The sequence below is a fragment of the Chenopodium quinoa genome, unplaced genomic scaffold (genome assembly GCF_001683475.1).
Source record: "Chenopodium quinoa cultivar QQ74 unplaced genomic scaffold, ASM168347v1, whole genome shotgun sequence".
Classification (NCBI taxonomy): Eukaryota; Viridiplantae; Streptophyta; class Magnoliopsida; order Caryophyllales; family Amaranthaceae; genus Chenopodium; species Chenopodium quinoa.
The window spans coordinates 5,193,848-5,214,983 of record NW_018743850.1 but is presented as its reverse complement, the minus strand read 5'-3'; the positions used below and the strand labels follow the sequence as shown (position 1 = coordinate 5,214,983).

The window sequence follows — 21,136 nt, the reverse complement described above, 5'->3', positions numbered from 1 at the left end:
CTTATTATAACGGCTTGAGTTATGCTCATTATATTCATAAATATATTGTTGTTGTTGTTAAAAAGAGTGCTTGTGTGCTACTATTATAAATATTAAATATATTTTTATATTTTGTGGCAAGGTACTAAATATTTATAATATTGATTAGATGATTAAACACAGAAATTATTTATTTGATTGCACAAATGATTATGTGCTTGTCTCTATGGTGATAATGCTGGGGTTTTATAATTTTATAGTAACGAGAATTGATTAAAAGGTAACAAAATACGGTTACCTGGTTGTTTGACTTATTAATGTCAAAAGTATAAAACAAATTCATCTCAAGTATGTGACATGGTGATTATCCCGCCCCAATAGTTACTTACGCTACGCACATAGAGCTTACCGCATCCCCCTCGATCCTGGGTTCGAAACCCGCTGCACGCTTAAATAACTTTATGAGGAATGCTAGAATCACTCAGTCTTACTTTTATTTTCATTCTCTATTTGACATGTGACATAGAAGTTATATTTAAAAATAGTATGGTCGGATTCAGAATTGTCTTATTTTTCCGATGTCATATGTCAAATAGAGAATGAGAAGAGTGTTTTGGGAGTGATATGAACCACATTCAATGCAAACATCATACACCTACGTAACACCTAGAATTATTGAATTTCTGCTTTCTATTCGTATAGAATCATACACCTACTTAACACCTTTACCAACCTTTATACTTGGTATAATTTCTTTAGCACAAAACAAACCTGTTACATTCATCCTCTTGTGAAATCCAAATAACAAGGTCATAAAAAAGAAAAAAAATCCAAAGAACACAACAGGTTGGAGAGGAGTCAAGGCCATATGAACTACATCAGAGGAAACTCATTCCATTTTCTTCTTAGGTGAGTAAAGAACACAAGTTTGCTCTGCACAGTCCTGCAGAGCTAAAAACTCCATCAGCATTCGACATATTACCAAAACAAAGATCAACTGTCAACAAACTGATCTGAGAAGTTCCTCTGCTAGCCCAAACTACGTTCTAAGTTTCTATTACAGAATACACAATGAAACTACATTAAGATTTCTATCTCCATACATGTTCCTTTGGTATGCTCTTTTGACACAATTCTTTTATGTGCCTTAGAAAGTGCATAATAGGCAGATTTAGTTTTGGAGGTGTAGGAACATAGAAGTCTGTTTAGCTGCAATGTAGCAAAAAGGATCCAAAGCATCTAAATGTGTACACGTTAGACACTCAGACCCCTATATGCACCACTCTAGGTAACTAACAACACAACCCCTAGAGAGTTCCCGCAAACAACTTCCTCCAATGGCCATAACATACCTTCAACTTTGCAAAACCTAATTGCTTGGATTACTCATTGCTTAAAGCAGTCATCCAATGATTCCAAGCATTACTCATTGCGTGTAGAAAAACGATTACCAGCATTTATTAGCTTGGATGAAACCCGATCTCCAAGATCAACAAAATCATTCAAATTTCACAAACTCAGCCTCTCCAAGACGTACTTTTGGTTTCCAAAGATTCTATGAGTAAAACCTAATGGCAGACCGAGTTGCAAACTCATGTTCCATAGAAGTCAAGTAGTCAACAACATAATTTGATAATATACCCATCAAAACTTCTTTAAAAAAGCATATTAATAGATATTCCCTATAATTTTGCATCCCTTGGTTATGAAGACCCATTAGATACATTGATAGGCAACACAGAAAAATGAAGACAAAAAAAGAGCAGTAGCATAGTGCAAACACAAATCTCATTGCTCAAAAGGCTTGGAAATAGGAATCTATTAATAAGACAGCGATGTAGAGTGTAGGCACTCATACAACATATGCAGCCAAATAAATAAATGAATAAAAAAAAGGTGGAGACAAAGTAATAACGGAATTACCTGCTAGCAAGGTCAACACCAGAAAGGCGCTTCACAGTGCTCAGACTTTCAATGCACATAAGAATAAGAGTGTAAGCATGACTACACCAATCCTTATTTGATATTTAAGTAAGCACTTATAAGTATATGTATTTTACTAATAAGACAGGTATATCAGAAAGAAATTCCTACAGATGAAAAATTTATCATTCATCAAAAAAAGGAGAAAAAAACCTATAAGAAAAGCGCTTCTCTTTTTGTAATTCAATAAAGTAGTACATCTTCCTTTTCAAGTCCTCACTTCCCAACCTCAAGGAAGAAGGTGACAATGAAAGGCCAATATTAAGAAATAGAGAACAACATTGTACTGAAATCAAAACACTCACACCCAAGAACAAAATTATCCAATGTCGAGAAGACAAATCTAACAGCTTACCATTGTGCAAAAAAAGAACATGTTACCTGGTACTGGATGCCTTAAGAGATTGAGAAAGGGTGTACAAAAGTTGTGTCCAACATCCCTCCGCATCCTAAGATTTCATCAATTGTAGCACATCAGTGAAAGCAAACTTTAAATAGTAGGAAAATGCCATGATATAGTTGGACAGCTAAGATTTAACCTGTTGCATGAAAGAACCATTATGCAGCTGGTCAAACTGAGGGGACTTTTTACGTAATACCTGAAACCATCAGATGAAAAAATGAGTACTGCCATGTCACAAGCACATAGCATAACACACAAGGTAACTTATCTTTATCTCGCTCATACGCTATAAATACCATATAAAACCATGATACTTCATTACCCTACTATTTTCTTTTTTACCTTAGCCTATTGTCAGATAAATTCACATAAACAACAACATTTGCTACCAATTGGGGTTGTTGAAATAGAATAAAACACATCAGATTCCTTTAAATGGAAAGATATCAAATTAAAACTTTAATTACCCAAACACTTAATAATCACAAATAACAGAAGACACCAGCAATAACATATTTTTTGACGGGAACTACGTATTAGCATCCAATATAGCCAGTAGTGTTAGAGAAATATCCAGATTATCAATCTCAACCATTTCATGAAACCATAAAGGATCGAACATAATATATGTAGAATATTATAATGCTACAAAGTGATATGGGCACACCATCCAAAATTGCATAGGTGCCACATGATTGGCATTTTTATCAAGCTCACTAAACAAATCTTTGGTTGCTACTGTCAAAAGATGAGAAGTCTGATCTAACTCATTGTTCCTTCCAGACTGTGAATACCTGCTCAACAATAAAAGGAAGATGTCACAGTGATGAAAAGAAGATATAAATGCAATGATATTATAAATCATGCAGCTCTGATAAAAGTGCAAAATCATAAAACAAAAGGAAAACATACTCCAATAAAGCAGACTTCAGCTCAGGAACTGAATGTAAGCATTGTATAGTGGAGTTCATGTAGCATGTATTTCATAAATTAAATATTCCAGCAGAATGACCCTGCAAACATAAGAACATTACATCACATAGTCAGATATATTAGTATTAATAAAGGTATCTATGTCCTTATGTTATCAATTATAGCTAAAATAAAAAAGATGTATAATGCAATCTTTGCTCATTGTTAAAGGGTGTTAATGTGACAAACTCATTTGGAGGAGAAATGAAAGTTCTCAAATCTCAAGGTACAAGGATGAAAATAAGCCATCAAAATACTTATAAAGCACAGGATAGGCTGTCCTCATACAGATTGCCTAAGCATATGGACATCATTCACACTTAAAACCTCAGGCAAGGTATGGTCACACTGTCACAAATCAAGAGCAAAAAAGACTAATATTTCTTACCCAAAGGTTACACCCATCCACATCCACGCCAACCAAATAAAAAAGAATGTCAGGCTGATAAGGGGAAGACGGGAACAAAGCTTTAACCAAACAATCTCCATATTCATCAGATGAATCCATTTCATGCCAATGAAATTTCCCAAAGCTCTTTTTACAGTATTTGATGTGTGATATGAACCCAAACAAATAACCAACACAGAACCGAGAAAAAACAGTAATAATGGAAGATTATAGAAGAAAAGACAAGGATATGAATGTATTAAAGAGAGGAAGTCACTCGGTAATACAAGCTATGCCCCAATTCAAGAAGGGGAAATGTCCAATTGTGCAAGCACAAGATACTTTTCTGAATGAAATCTACTGCCACAGTGTACTCCCTATTTGTTGAGAAAACTCTTAGATTCTCTAACAGACTAACACACGCAGCAAGCAAGTAACAAATGCAAAATAACAAACTCTGATTAATAACAAACTCTGGTTAAAAGACTTATTTGCTCTTTTGTAGCTTCCTCCTCGATTAAGTGAATAATATTGGCGGATTGCCACCTTGATTCATAGCAATGTGTCCGTGGACAGGAGCCAGGTCAAGTAAATAAGCCAGCAACTCATCATCTGAAGCACTTCCAATATGCAAAAATGAAACAAAACGGTCAATTTAGTTTAAGCACAAAACTCGACAGGAAAAGGTGTCAAGATACTCAGAAGTTCATATGTCAATGTCATGGTGATCTTGTTGCCAGCAAACTCAACTGGTCAAGCATCATCTCAGCATATCGCATCGAACCATTGGACTTGGAAGCAATGAACACCAAATCAACCTGATTAAACAAAAAAGTAGCCTGATAAAATAAAGAAATCGTACCTCAAAAAAGAAAATAAAAAACAACCCAAAAAAAAAAAAAAAAAAACCCAGATCAAAAGGTTACCAAGCAATTGTAGGTAACAAATTTCCAACCACCCCATGAAAAAATAGATGCTGCAAAATAGATTAAAACAGATTAATACTCCATCAATTGAGCAACGAAAGCATAAAAAAATGAAAAGATCAAACAAATTACTATGAAAAACAGGTTTAATAAGATAAGAGACATCCAATCACAGTTGTAATCAAATTTGATGAGTAGCCATAGCATGGGGACATCCAATTAGGCTGATTTAAGGGAAAATAAGGTAAACTTTAGGCTGATCTAAGCAACAAAATGTAAGGTAATTCAAAAAATTAGCATGATTTAAAAAAGAAACACAAACAACTAGCACCTATCTAGCATTCTCCTGTATGTTTTCCAACTTTATTAATTCTGAATAGATCGACCAACTTGTTGCTATTCTTCTTCCTCATCATTATATTTATAGTAAAAGAAAGGCATGTCTTCTTCCACAATTCTCAGAAAATCAAATTTCCTACACCTACAACCAACCAAGCAACACTTCACTTCCACAATTCCCAAGAAGCCTAATTTCCCATGGAAATAACTTCGGCTCCCAAGCAAACAACATCTTTGTTTTCCTACATCATAGGTAAATACTTGGTCAGTTGGTCTAAACCCCAAACAAATAAATATAATCTATAAATTTATTACCCAATAGTGTGGGGTTTCCATAGTGGATGCAATGAAAGTCTTAATGCTGCCAAAACTGTGGAGTTAATAGTTTGCAAATGGGGTCATGTAATGAGCATATTTCTGCACAAAATTAATAATGAAAAATCAAGTTTTTAGGGACATATTTCCGCACAAGTTTAATAGCTTGCATTTCACCTCAAATGTTTCAAAGGCCAAAAGTAAAGATAGGTGTAGCAATACCTTACATGTATTTGCATGAACTAGGTCTCTTCAAGGGGATGATAAGTTACAATTACCAAAGACATGAAATTGTACCTTACATGCGTATGTTCTATGCTATGTCTATCTATAGCAGATATAAAAAACAAATAAAATGAAATCACCTCCTGCCAAAGAATGGTTTCATTAATTCCCTTTCCACCATGCTATCCTCAACACATCTCAACTACTGATAGTCCGTTGAAAAGCCATACTGGTCATCTCTTCATAAAATGTACAACACATGATGAAATCTTCATGAAGGTCAGCCTGCCCATAAGCAATGTCCAAGCATTCAAATTTCAGTTTAAGAATAGAATTTCAAAATCATCCCGTGGCACACATTGATCTTCAGTGCACCTATTGCTTTTCTCTTATCATCTAAACTGTAATACTCGCTCAGGTCCCCCACATGACAGTCCTTTCCTAATGACAACTTTGCCTATTTTCCTATCAACACTTTAGGACCTGTATACAATGAAATGCAGAGACTATTATTTCAATGTATCCTCATGAAGCATACTAATCTAATAGTCAGTTGCGCACACAGAGGGCACATATTGATCTCCCTACAGTTCTATTTGGTCGAGTTCAGAACTCCAATAAACCCCAGTCACTTACTAAACCCAACCAATAGTTTAGACCTCTCAGGATCCAAGACCAATGGTTTTGTTTTTTTTTAGGTAAGCAGTTTTTACAATTGCAACCCCGTGCCTTCCTCGGATGTCAAAAGTTAATAGCAAACATAAGGAGCAACACTTCGGTAGGATAGGAGCATGGTTAGATATGTCAATTGGAAACTAAAGTTACATGTCTACAGATACCATCAAAAGGGTTACGACACATAAGTGGACCTGCATACCAAAAAAAACTACACTCCACATCAAGTCCAAAACTGACAACCACTTAAGTTAGTTCCAGAAACAGAGACCGGACATCCCTTATAAGCATTCTTAAACCATAAAAAATGATCAAATACCCCAGATTATCACCATGTTCATTTTCCTAGTGCACAAAAGAGCATAGTTACACTGATACAAAACCATTTAAGACATGCCACTGCCGCCTATGAAACCATTCCCAATGTGCAATCGATTGATTCTTTATAATTTAAAGCTTGGCAAATGACAACTATTAAACTAAATGGCTTAGCAACTCTGATCCTGCAATGGCAATGGAAGAGAGCCAACCAACTACAATACATTCTGTCCAACGAGGAATTGACTATCATGAATCAGCAAAATTTAATTCCTAAGAAAGTTGACAATTGTGAACAGTGAACCAGTCAAATGAAGCAACCTTACCATTTGTGTGTAAGTATTCCGCACCTAAAGAACATTTTCTACCTTCTTCACTTGCACTCCTTTTGAAAGTTACTATCTTGCAAATCTGCAATCACAGAACTATAATTTCTTAGTGAGTTTGAAGCAATGTTAATTATAGGTATAAATCATGTAAACTATTTTGCATACCATGTCATCGAACTCAGGCCTGGCTATAAGTTATTTCTGGTAAAACCACAACCATCAATAACCAATTGCTCCACTGGATTTATAAATGCTACATGACATGGTTTGAACACTTCCTTACCACCATTGGTTCATCTTCCATTTATTCATCATCTCCATAGGAACTCCGCCTTTTCCTATTTATTTCATAGCCAGCATCATTACTAACAGTATTGGTATCTTCTTCGCCATCGTTACAAGGTGGGTGAATGCTGCATATTGAGAACTTTTGAGCCACATAACCAGTCTTCATTGAAATTTTCCCATCAAATTTTCCCAATTGAGCATCATCCATATAAGAGAATGTAATAATTCAGTTATATAATACTAGTCTTATTAACTAATTTATGCAAAATTTAAGCCTCATTGATGTTCAAAAGCATGAATTCAACTTCACATATAGACTGAATTGCGCAATAAGTAAGCTCGTTCATTGTCTGAATGAAAGGCAAAATAATCCAACCAAAATTAATTAAGTTCTAATACTACTGACCACAACTAACTCCTAAGGTTTGACAATTATATATTACTCCCAAACACACATCAAGTCCATTACAAAAAGAATTAGAATAGATGAAAATTGACAAATTCTTTCCTAATCTAGTTTGCTAAACCGCCTTTGTTGTTCTCCCTTGGTCCCTTTCATTTATCTTCTTCATTGAGCATCCCTAATGATTAAACATTGCTTTTAGCATCAAACTGAATCTGATTTTGCAATTTTGCAAAAGCAATCATATGTATAGGAAAAACATATTGATACATATGTTGCACTTCTTCAAGTGGACATTGTACCTATATTATAGAGGAAAAAAAAATATATTCTATCGTTACAAATTTATAATTATATAGACTTAATATTGATAGCAATAATTAAATGAAAAGTAAAAATTCACTTACATTTGTGAGTTGAAAGGCGTGTCGATACATGTCTCGTAAACGAGTCAATCCTTGCTCTAATCTCAACTTCTCTAATCTCAACTGAGGAGTTGCTCCAATTATATGAGGAGTTGCTCCCATTAAATTTGAACGCCGCCAACTAGGATATGTAGTCCGAAGTCCTCGAAAAAATTTGTCACATTTTTCCAAAAAGTCATCGCCAGCCTTCATTTGTGCATGTATCAGGATTGGATTTTTTGAATTACTAATAATATTACGAAAATTTCTAGTTGTCGACCTTGACATCTTGTAATTTTTAGCATCCGCAAACGCATCTTCAGCATCAGGATAGATTAAACATCGACCACTCTTCAAAGCATCATACAACTCAATGATATACTCGATTCTCATTCTATCATTCCAAAAAATCATATTTCTACCTAACATTTTAAATTTAGATGAATCACTAGGTTAGGAAAACACATTACAAATAAAATAAAAAATAAGGGAAGTGGTGGCAGATAGAACCCCTAGTCTTTGCTAAGATCATTATAAACTAAACCATTAAGTCACGTTTGATATATACACATAAATATACTGCATTATAAATTAATTATACTTATTTGCGGCCCCAACCAGAATTGGACTCTGTGCAGCCACACAGGCTGCACCGGATAAGAGTCGGCTCTGTACTAGGTAAGGGAGAGATTATTATAATTAGTGTAGTTGTATGTAGTATATTGTGTTTTTTTTGTTTAACAATTATAGCTTTGTTTAATTATAAAATTGTTTTAATTATGAAATTGTTTTAATTCATACGGTTTTTGAGCAACCGGAACCGTGATAATGAGTTCATTATAAGATAATGATCTCCAACAAATTTAGCATTTTTTATTAGTGAATTCAAATCAACATAAAAACAAATTATATTAAAATTATTCATAAATTAACAAATTACGTAAAACTATATAAACACACACACACATATATATAGATCCGGTGAGAACCACCCTTTTTGTGAGAATCCACACCTTATGTGAGGACAAATCTTAGCTGCTAGATTAGATGAAATCCAACAGCTGAAATTATAACTTTAAGCCTACCTAACTAACAAATTTTGAAATCCACACCTTATATTGCCCTATGCTTTTGAAAAATTTGGACAACTCACTTGCTTCAAACATCCAATCATGATGTGCTTCTAAAAAAACAAATTAAAAATGAATGAAAAAATAAATCAATCTTATATTATATTATTGAATCTAAAAGAAAGAAATATGTACTAATATGTACCTCATTTTTCATAATTAGTGAAAACAAATTTATTGTCCGCATCAATGTACATGTGCTAAGAATCTAGTATTGGCCTAAAAGCTTTGTCCTTGAATGTTACAACATTCTTGACAATACTTAACATAAGTTTTTTAAAACTCACACTAGCATACAAACACGCATTGAAGGTAATGAAGGATTTGTTCGCCAAATTGAAGTCTGTGCGTGAACCTCTTCAGTGTTGGAAAAACCAATTCGCATCAAATTTTGAGATTGGTTTGCCATCAACTACCTTAACCATTACTATATTCAGGTTGTTAGAACCCTCAAAAGTAAATGGAAAAAGAATAGTAGGAAATCACTCATTGCTCTCCATTTCTCTCAAACAATGATGGAGAGACTCCATTGATTGCATTTCAGTTAATCTTATGTGCTTGTATTGCAGTACATTATCACCACAACTAATGGAAATTCTATCTTCGGCGACTTGTGCTCTGTAATCATCGGGAAAATCCATAACCTAAATAATGTATAAAACTTTATTACTATTTCCAATCAATACATTTCAAATCAAGAAAAAAACAGTGATAAATTAATAAAACTAATGAAAGATGATAAAGGAGAATTGATGTGAACGTACAAATTCAAACTAAAAACAAGCTGGTAATACAGAATTAATACATAAGACAAAAGATAAAATCGCAAAATTTCAGTAGATATATCATATCCATGATTTCAAGAACACAAATGAAAAAGGAAAGTATTACTATTGCAGAAAAAATCCGACAAACCAATTCAACATCAATTGCTGAAACCATAAAAAATTCTCGAGTTAGACAATAAAGTTTGAATACATAAGGGAAAATTTATATTAATATTTTTGAAGTGATATCTTACAATGGAGTAGAAATTATAATGAAGTTACATAAAAAAAAAAAAAAAAAAAAAAAAAAAAAAAAAAAGATAATGTATTTGTGAAAATAATATAATGGCTACTCCAAATAACTTAATTTTTACAATCTTATGCCTATCATGTGAGACATATCTCCTTGTTCATTAGTTACAAAAATTCAATGTCTAAATATTGGTGCCTAAATATTGATCATTAGTCTTATAGATTATGGAACTAGAAAGACATGGAAAACTCAAAGGTGATACATATGAAGAAAAATAAATCTTTCAAATTCGTTAGAGTAATTTGATAAACATATAAAGCAACAAGAACAATTAGATGCTTTTTCTAGTAATTATATCGGTTGTGTAAAAATTTCATACGCCTATTCTTTCTATCTAGTCATCACTATCAAACTTACCTTAAAACATATCCCTTTACCATGAAAATACTTATATAACTATTAAAACCCTATAAACAATATGTGTCAATTGACTTAATTGACTTCATTTACTCGTGACAATCTAACCACTTTACATTTCTTACACAACATCAATTTTTCCTTAGCTTCAAGGGAAGTTCCTTAGCAAACTCAACAAATTTCATGCATATGAAATATCGGGTAGTGCAATCCAACTTGTATAAGCTTAATAGTTATCAGGAAAATCCTTGAATAAAATACATGCAAAGGAAAATACATGATAAAGAAGAATTGATGAACAAATTAAACTTAGCACAAACTGGTTACACAATTATTAAAGAATATGAAACTACAAAAGTTCAGAAGATATATCTTATATATGCTTCTAAGAACAGATGTGAAAGTCAAATGATGTGAAAGACAAATTTCTTACAGAGAAAGAGAAAGTGAAGAATAACTGACGAATTATGTAAGAGACTCCAACAACGATCAATAGTTCTCTGAAATAAGAGAAAGACTATAATTAAACAATCTCAAGCAAAAAAAAATCAACTAACCATTTTACATTTCATACATGGCAATGATGGCATCGATCGTCACTTAGCTTCAAGGGAGGTTCCTTAGATGCTTTTGTAATTATTTTGGTTGTGTAAAAACTCCATACACCTAATCTTTCTAAGCTCCTTTGAATTCCTCAAAGTGTACAAAAAAATCCTTGACTATTAAACCAACCATGAGTATCAAACATACACTCAAGCATATCCTATAACATGAAAATATATGATCTTATACGATTAATAAAACCCTTTAAACAATATGTGTCTTTTGACTTCATTTACTCTTTACCAACTAACCATTTTACATTTCATACATGGCATTGATCGTCACTTACATTCAAGGGAGGTTCCTTAGAATACTCAATAAATTTCATGTGAGAAATGTTTATTTGGTGAGAAGGGTGAGAAGCACTTCTAGCCCTTTGATCAAGTTAATCTAACGGATATCATTAGACGCGTGTGTAGATCTTCGTGGTCCCCTCTCCCCCTTTTCTCACACCCTCTGTCTTTTCTATGTCAATTAAAGGCAGGAGCCCATTTCATTTCTATTCTTCCTGAAGAGTCAAGACAAAACAATAACTTCCTATTTAGTATTTTTTGTTGTCTACCGGTTTGATGTATGGTTATTCAATATAACTAACATTCTTGGGTAATCAATGTATATCTAATTGTTAATCGATGTATCTAGATCCTTATTTCTCTTTTTCTTCCCTATTTCTAGTTGCTGAGTGAAATTTTGAAGTCCCACATCCGCCTGAAATGTCTGGAAGTTCCCCTAGGCTTTTGAATTTTTCAGGCGGAAGTCTGGGTTTCCGATTTTTTTTTTTTTAAATTCAGAAATAATTAAAACACAACCACACCTGCTCGCCGCCACTGACGCCGCCCCCACGACCACCGTATGTTAGCATTATGCGTCGCCGGTCCGCCATTGTCGGATTCAACCTTGGATGGGTGGTGTTCGTTGTTCTTTGTTTGATTTTCAAAGTTTGGGGTTTTTTTTGAAAAAAAAATTCTGATTTTTTTTTTAATTTCTGACATTTTTTTTAGAGTGAGAAAATTTTAGAGAGAGATTGTGTAGGTTGTGAAATGACTTGTGAGTTTCGTAAGTTAGTTTCACGAGTATTTATATACGAGGGGCAAATTAGGAAATTTAAGTAAAAATGCGAGCGTCACCTTGTAATTTGCGAACGACGTTTAACAACACCCCTTGTAATTTGTAAATCGGAATATAATTAAATAAAGACATTAACGATCAATGACTCGAGTTGAAAAGTGTGAAAAGACAAATAGGTACCCTCTATATTTTAAGTGACAAACTTTTTTAGATCGATTGTTTTTTTTTTTAATTTAATTGATATGCTTTCTATATGTGTGAACTATCAATTTCAAGCGGGTTGTATTGGTTTTGGGATGAAAGCAGGTGGTTTGGGGGTGTTTCATAGTTGGTCAACGCCGGAGAAATTAAGTCAACGGTGGAAATCAGTCCAAAGATAGTCTTTTCAACATATTACCTTTTAATAATACTTACAACATTTTTTTATTAGGTAATCTATCACAAAATATAGGTTTTGTTAGGTAGTAGTATGACAAAAAAATCAAATTATATCTCTCTCACTCTTTGATCCTCCACTTAAATTATTTATCTCCTCTCCTAGTTGGCACTCAATCATACATTATTTATAATTTCTCCCCCCCTCACATCCTTTAATTTTTTTATAAACTATTAACTCATTATCACATTTTTACAATATTTAAATCTTGAACAAACTCGATATTATACCTTTTTTTTTTAAAGAATCGATATTATTAAAAATGTATAATATCCGAGTCGTGATCATTTATCATATACGAAGTATTATAATTGTCACCTTCATACCAATTCAATGAGACAAATTAAATTTTCCCTTACACACATAAGAAATTCCCAAGATTATATATTGCTTCAAATTGGTTCATTACTACCGTCCAACCCTCACTCCTAGTAAAATTTTCCCCTTAATTTAGGTTCATCCGTTCATGTCATTAGCATAGTGTTTCAACCTTGAAATACTGAATTGTTGTACTTGTATATGTTATGGCATGACACACGGTTTAGGGTAATTAAGTTGGGAAAGATTTGATCACTACTTTCAAAGGACACCCACCGATTTCCTCTCTTAAGCACTTCTCTTTCACACTTTGCTTCATGAGTTTAGATCCAATGCACTTAATTAATAATCAATTGGTTAAATATAGTATTAAAATTTGGTTAACTTTATAAAAACTCTAACCTATCTCTTTTCTCATCTCTCCTAAACCCTAATCTTCGATCCATTTTTAAAGTATTTTATATAAGAGACTTTCATCGGATTTTACCAGTGGCCCGACCCAATATTTGAGTGTTTAAAGTTTAGTTTAGTTTATTTATTTATTTATTTTTATTTATTTTTTTCTATTTGTTTGTTTTTAAGTTATTAATAGTTCCTCCTTTTGAGAGAAACTTGTCTTCTTTTCACAAAAAAAAAAAAAAAAAAAAAAAAAAAAAAAAAAAAAAACTAAACTCGTCTTCCTTGAAAGGAAAGGTTTCCAACCTGCTTCTAAAAAATAAAGTTTTTTCAATCTCTCTCGAAAGAGCTATAAGGCGTTCTCTGCGATTGATATATAGTCACAAGTTATGCAGGGTTACGATTGATGTTAATTGCTCGAATTCAGATTACGAAGTTATCACAAGAATTTTCTTCCTCCCAAAATTACGAACCAGCAATGGATCAACTCATAAAATTGTATGAGACAAAAAATCGAGAATTTGATAAATTGTTATATTTATGTATTTGGATTCTTATCCTTCACTTTGTCAAATACGAAGTATATGTTTTCTTTATCGTTAATTGCCAATTGAAGATGTCATATGACACTTTGAGGCTTTTTACAAAATTGTATTTTAATCAATAAAATTTGGTAAACTTAAAGAACAAGTATATATAGAAGGGAATTAGTAAAAGTATTATGTAATCAATAAGAACATGATTTTTTTGACACGGAGTTTAAATAAGTGTCAAGAATGAATTTTTCTTGTGTTGTATTGCTGTATTCTCAAGTCTACATACAACCTAGATAAACATATATGGCCTTAACACATTGGTCCATTAACTAATGTACAATATTAGTCTTAATGTCTGACAATAAGCTAAGTAAAATTAATTAAAGTTTACCAAAAATAGTGACAAAATTTGAGAGGGATAGCAGCTCAAGTCCGGTTTCAATAGAGGTTGGGATCGATTCTCATCACTCACCCTTGTGGCTATCTAAACACCAAAAAAAAAAAATTGTGACAAAATCTCGTTTTAAAAGTGACTAGTTTAATTTAATTACTGTATGAAGCAAAATGATGCATTCGCGGCACTTTTTTTTTTTTTTTAATGTTTGTTTCAATTGGTTGAAATCGATTTTAATTAATGAATTACTCTGTAAGTTTTAATAATGTGATCCTAAACCTTAAATAGAAGTTAAATAGTAAATCAATAATAATATATAAATTCTAATCAGTAAATATATTTTAAATGTTGTATAATAATAAAATAAAGAAAGCAAGGCCATAATTAAGGAAAATTAAATCAAACTAAATTATTTTAGTTCTAAGTAATGACAAGAAACAAATCGAGGATAAAGGTTAGATGAAGGATCTATCTTAATTAAGTTGAGTTAGTGTAAATGAGGTTTTATTAAACATGGTTCTAGAGTTGGGTATGGGCTGAAACAAAGGTTGAAAATCAACTTTTAGTTTGATCGCGATCGAGCCCATTACGAACCTACCACAAAGGCACGTTAGTAGGCTAGGGGCGGTGCATTGACAACATTTTTAAAAACTAGATGAGCCTTATATAGATTGATGGACTCATCCTGTATGTGTACGTACTGTTAGCTTAGCTCGTAGATATATATATAGTTAAGATTTATTTGGTACAATTAGGTGTAATACAACTTAGTACGTGGGTTAGATTTGCGTGCAACCCAATTTAAAGTTTGTTAATTTTGCCGGGAATGCTGGTAATGTACAATCGAGGCACGCACTTACGTTAATGTTTTGCCAATTTCGAGCTTAATTTGATTTATTAAGGACTAAAATGACCCTTAAAATCTTAACAGAATATTTTTTGGCACGTAAATCGATGAAAAAATTAAATTGGGTTGCAATTTACAATTTATTAGTACTTTTGGGCTGTAATTTGCAATTTTTTTTTTAAATGACTGCAATTTGCAAAAAAACAAACTTTAAATGGCTGCAAATGACAAATTTTCCGTTAGATAATGTATGAAAGATCAGCACAATGCAAGCTGCACTTGGTAGTGTTGGTATGGCACTATTATATGGACCTGCAATACATTGATCTGACTCGCTTTAATCCATTTACAAATTAAAGCAACCCGTTGTTAATTTGCACCAATTTATTCTAACCACCCATCCAATTAACCCCTAAGGAAATTGAAGAGGAACTTTCAAATGTGAAACCACAAGGATCAAACCTTGGCCTCCTACCTAATCCAAGAGCTTGACCAATTGCTATAAGCCCCTTCAAATTTTTACAATCACAATACATATTTACCCACATATACACTATCTACCATACACGTTTAATCACATATTGACCAACTTTTTCTTTTTTTTATAATTGACCAACCATGGGAAGGCAAACCGCACACACATACAATTCTAGTATACGATGTTTTTTCGGTGGGACAAAATTTTACATGTTAACAACTCTCATGCATTGATGTTATGTTCATTTGCTTCTATTCTTCTTTAGGGGACAATCCACGTCAATTATTTTTATTAAACCAATAGAATTATAGATAAAAATATTTATATATTTTCTCAATTCGTTAACCAATGAAATAATAAATAATAAAATACATGTAATTACAAAAATACTCATGATTATGTTGGTGTGAAAAAGACTTGGCAAACCCAAGTAAGTTAGCTTTTGTTCTCGTCGAGTGCATGGCGGCAGACAAGCGCAAAACACCAATGCCTTTCGTTTTACGTTATGTAATCTCCTTCACACAAATCAATTTACCTCCTTTTAGCTTAGTTAAATGAACTAATACGGTTATTAATTACTATTCACTAAACTATTGGTAGTGTAGTACTTAAAATGTACTTTATTATTAATTTTTAAATAGTTGCCACTTTTACTATTGTTTTGCTTTATAGTAATTGTCGCTTTTTAACAATAATATTTTTTTTAATTTATGTAAACTTCTTGTGAGCAGGGTTCTCCTGCAACTTCATCGGGATTGTGCCTTCTATAACCGGTAAATTTGCTTTAAAAATTAGTTCGATAACTATATTTATGGGGGAATAATTACATTAACCCTAAATGGCATGCATGCGGTTTCAAAATAAATAAATAAATAAATAATGGCATGCATGCAAGTATCTTGGAGTGATTGTTTTTTCTATTCATAAAAGGCTCGCTAGAAAATAATGACATAAACGAAATTTAATCTTAAATTTAATTAAGGAAAAATACATTTTAATAATATCAACTATTGGTGATTTACTTTTAATAATCCCAACTAAGGTTTATCATCTAATAATCCCAACTATGTTAAGAGTTTGCCTCCAGCAGTCCCAATCGGTCAACGTTGAGTCAACGACCTGTTATAATAGGTAACCATGACACGTGTCAACACGTAATTGGTACAAAATTAATAAATTAAAAAAATAAAGAAAAATTTGGGTTGACCATGACACGTGTCGACACTATCGGTGTGTTGAGCAGCGAATTGGTGTTCGTTTGCTGCTGAAATTTGGGTTGGTGGTGGCGTAATTGGAGGTTGTTGTGGTTGGTGATGTTGAGGGGTTGCGTGGGTTGGTTCGGTGAGTGAGGTTAGGGGTAGCAGGAAGTTGATGTTGTTGGTGCGGTGAGTGAGCCAGTGAGGTTAGGTGCAACAACAAATTGATGGTTGCGAGATGCGGTGTTTGGAGCGTCCGGGTGTGGTAAGTTAGCAGCTTGTGGTGAGAGGGTGGTTGGGGCTAGTATGGTCTCAATTGTTGCGGTAGTGGAGCGAAGGTGTGTGGCTGGTTGTGTGTTGTTGTTGGTGGAGTTGCGGTGTAGGTTAGGGGTTGATGTGGTGTAGGATACTAATTTAGGAGGTGGGGTGGATTGTGGCTGGTGGATTTTGTTTCTATTTTTTTTTTACTTTTTCAATTTTTTTTTAATTTAAACCAATCTCGTGCTGACACGTGGTTTTAAAAAAACATAAAAAAAAAACCCCTTTAGCAGGTTACCGATCATTGGGACCATTGAAGGCAAACTCATAGTATTGTTGGGATTATTAGATAATAAACCTTAGTTGGGATTATTAAAAGTAAATCGCCAATAGTTGGGATTATTAAAGTGTATTTTTCCTTTAATTAATTACTATATTACCTACAAGACTTTAAATTTATCTTTTCAGTAATTATATATTGAGAAGGTATTGGGTGCGGTAAGCCACACCAAACAATTCGTGCGTTAAGTATACTACCTCCGGAACATATTATATGCAACTTTGGAGCTCTTACGGAACCCAAGACAAAATTTTATAATAGTTAATTAATGATTAAAAGTATGTAATTAAGTGTAGGAGAGAAAATGGAGATGATTAACCACCACCACCAACAATAGTCACCCCATTAGGCTACCACCATAGCCTAACCGCAGCCTCATCGGCACCACCTCCACTCACCTCTGATCCACATCAAAACTAACCCGAAACCACCACCACTCACCTTGAACCACCGCAAAACTGACCCGAAACCACCACCACTCACCCTGAACCACCGCAAAACCACCCGAATCACTCTAAACCACCCCTGAACAAGCCCGAAACCACCCCTGAACCAGCCCGATATACTCGAACCACCCCTGGACCACCTCGATCTACTCGAACCACCCCTCGACCAGCCCGATCTACTCGAACCACCCCTAAACCAGCCCGATCTACTCGAACCACCCATGAACCACCACGATCTACTCGACCTCCCCTGAACCAGCCTGAAACCAACCGTCGAACCCACCCCTAAAACCCCTTAAACTAGTCGAAAACTTCCACCACTCACCCCGATCTACTCAAACCTACCCCTAAAACATCGTAAACCACCCAATACAAGCCCAACCACTCCTAATTAAACCATCAGATTTAAAGATTTGATTAAAAAAAGAAGAAAGAGAAGATATGATAAAGAGACAGAGAGAGAACGAGAGCGCGAGAGAGAAAGAGAGAGAGAGCATGCACGACGTCGAAGGGCCGGTGACGTTGAAGGTGGTGGTGGCCGGTGACGTTGATGGTGGTGGTCAGAGGAGTTGTGAAAGATGAACATGGATGGAACTTGAATGGATTTTTGAGTTTAGGTTGATCGTTGATTGGATTTTGTTATGGGTAGTGAATTGTATTTGGTGAGAAAAATTATGTTAGTTAAGTTAACTTATTATTTTAATGAACTCTGATTTAGTTGTTTAATTGTGTTTATGATATATTGAAAAAGAGTATTTGAGATTTACAAAAATTTACTAAAAAAGGAAAGGATGGGAAAGTTGCATCTAATATGAAATTTCCGTTTTTAGCAAAAGTTGCATATAATATGTTCCGGAGGTAGTATATGATATGCATTATTTGATATAGGGTATGTATTATTTGATACAGAATATGTACAACTTGTTGAAGGATATGTGTTATTTGATAGAAGATATGTACAGTTTGTTGTAGGATATGTGTTATTTTTTATAGGATATGTAGTATTTGATAGAGGATACGTACAATTTATCTTTGATAGAGGATACGTACAGTTTTTTAGAGGATATGAATCATAGGATATGTAGTATTTGATGGAGGATATGTAGTATTTGATAGAGGATATGTACAACTTGTTGGAGGATATGTGTTACTTAATAGAGGATACGTAAAGTTTGTTGGAGGATATATATCTTCATTTGACTGATATGCTTCATCTGTTACCTGATATGTTCAATGTATTAGTTGATATCTATCTTTTGTTGGCTGATATGTTCCTTTTGTTGGATGATATGCTTCATTTGTTAGCTGATATGTTTCTTTTGTTAGCTGATATACATAATATCACATCCCGTTGTAGAGGATATATCATCCAACTTATTATAGATGATATTATCTAGACAATAGAATTTATTTTATAAAAATAATTAAAAGGTCAACTATGGCGGAACCACTATTGAAGGTCCCGTACTAAGCTCATGGGTATAACATAACATGCTCATTTCTCAACCAAAATACATGCATTTGTTATCAAAACGCTCACAATTTAACATACAATCACATAGGACAATCAATTTCAATAATTATACATCACACAAGAAAGTCCCAAATCGATTTTTTTGGGCGTTATTCGAATATTCGAGAATCTCAAGCAATTATCAATCCAATTCAAGCATAAATCATGGACAAATATAATCAACAATCAAAGAGTTTCTCGCCGTCGACGATACCACCGCCGTTGATGGGAGCGATCATTGGTATAAACAAAAACCCGCTGGACTGACAAAATATTTGGTCAGGCTGGACTGACGCAATAGTTTGTGTTATATATTTTACATTGACTGTATTTGTCTAATATGAAACGGAGGGAGGAGTAATGAGGAGATTTGTCATTCTCTGCCTCACTTGAAGTGCACCGGCTTCCTCCCCTTGGTTTGAATTGTTATAGGCACATAGAATCCGTCAAAACAATTTATTCTGTCAACAAATTTCTTGCCTCGTGATTTTCTTTGATCTATTGGTAAATACAATTAGACACATGCTTTTCACGAAGCTTCATGCAAAGCTACATTGATATGATCTATTAAAGTGCCATTTGTATCAATTTGTTTTTAAATTGTAAAGGACCATCTATGCACTCATTGTTAATTTTGTTTATACAAATAATCTAAAACTAGTGTAATATAATCCACTCTACGATCTCGGTTATGTAAAGTTTTATTGGCTCATAAATTGTGCATTTACGTAGTTTAATTAATGAGACCTAGTCCATGGGCAATGGATTTATAAACTTAGAATTAAAAGTAGTATTTCTAATGTGACTTATCTAATGATAAATTGATAACCCAAAAGCTAGCTAGGTTTCTTTTCAAGTTAAGAAATCCAAATAATACCATAAATTGTTCTCTACGCTAATAGGAATAAACTAATAGTGGTCAAGACTTGTAAGCAGCAAGTCATGATAGATCAAACTGTTTCAGTTTACACCATGGATTGGTCTCAGGCTCCTAGATTGCATGGATGTGCTGCGCCAAACAAATATAGGGGTGAGATGGCCGAACATGCCATTTTTGACACAAACTTGCTGATAGAGCTTGTATAGGCAGCTCTTTGTGAAACAGTCATAACTTTAGCATTTTTTGTCAAAAAAACAAGCTTGTGATTTGTCTCGGAAAGTTATCGAGCTAAGCTTTTTACCTCCAACAAACTTGAATTACATTAAAATCATAAGTATTTTGAGATACATATGCATTTGGAATCATCCATTTTTATCATCCATATATGTTGGATATTAAGGCACAATCAACAATTTAACAACGTAATAATTTATGTATCTATTATTATTTTTGAATTAGTTGTTGGCATATAACATAAAGAGGTTATTATATTCTATATATACTTCAAACGGTTTAATTTATACCCGAACTCATTGAAAAACTATATTCAATTAATTATTTCATAATTCGTAAAATTCATCATTAATTATCTAACATTTCTTACTCAATATATCTAGCTTGTCAATAAATCACACACCGATTTCTAAGTTTTATCATTAGGTGAGATATTTAGCAATGTATACCAAAGAAGCAATAAGCCTCATTTAATTTAATTTATTGACTTTGGGATGATAGTTCAACAATTACTTCGTACATTGGGAAGGCTAAATAAAGAAAAGGAAGCAAACAACAAGAAAATCTAGCTCTAATCCAATCTATCCCAATAGAGTTCGATCACGAGGCAGAGTTTCATGAAAAACAATGTATTTTACATATTATACTTCATACTATATACGAAATGTGTAGATAAATT

General features: G+C 33.4%; 1 protein-coding gene across 1 annotated transcript; it reads right to left on the bottom strand.

The window, feature by feature from the left end:
* Positions 1 to 629: 629 nt before the first annotated feature.
* LOC110686054 (ubiquitin carboxyl-terminal hydrolase 6-like) lies at positions 630 to 5,199 on the bottom strand. Its single transcript, XM_021862627.1, has 5 exons — positions 4,983 to 5,199; positions 3,278 to 4,701; positions 3,033 to 3,159; positions 2,502 to 2,561; positions 630 to 2,411 (listed from the first exon to the last, which is right to left on the bottom strand). The coding sequence occupies exons 2-5, from the start codon at positions 3,334 to 3,336 to the stop codon at positions 2,340 to 2,342; spliced, it is 318 nt and encodes a 105-aa protein (XP_021718319.1). The 5' UTR covers positions 3,337 to 4,701; positions 4,983 to 5,199; the 3' UTR covers positions 630 to 2,339.
* Between the last annotated feature and the right edge of the window lie 15,937 nt (positions 5,200 to 21,136).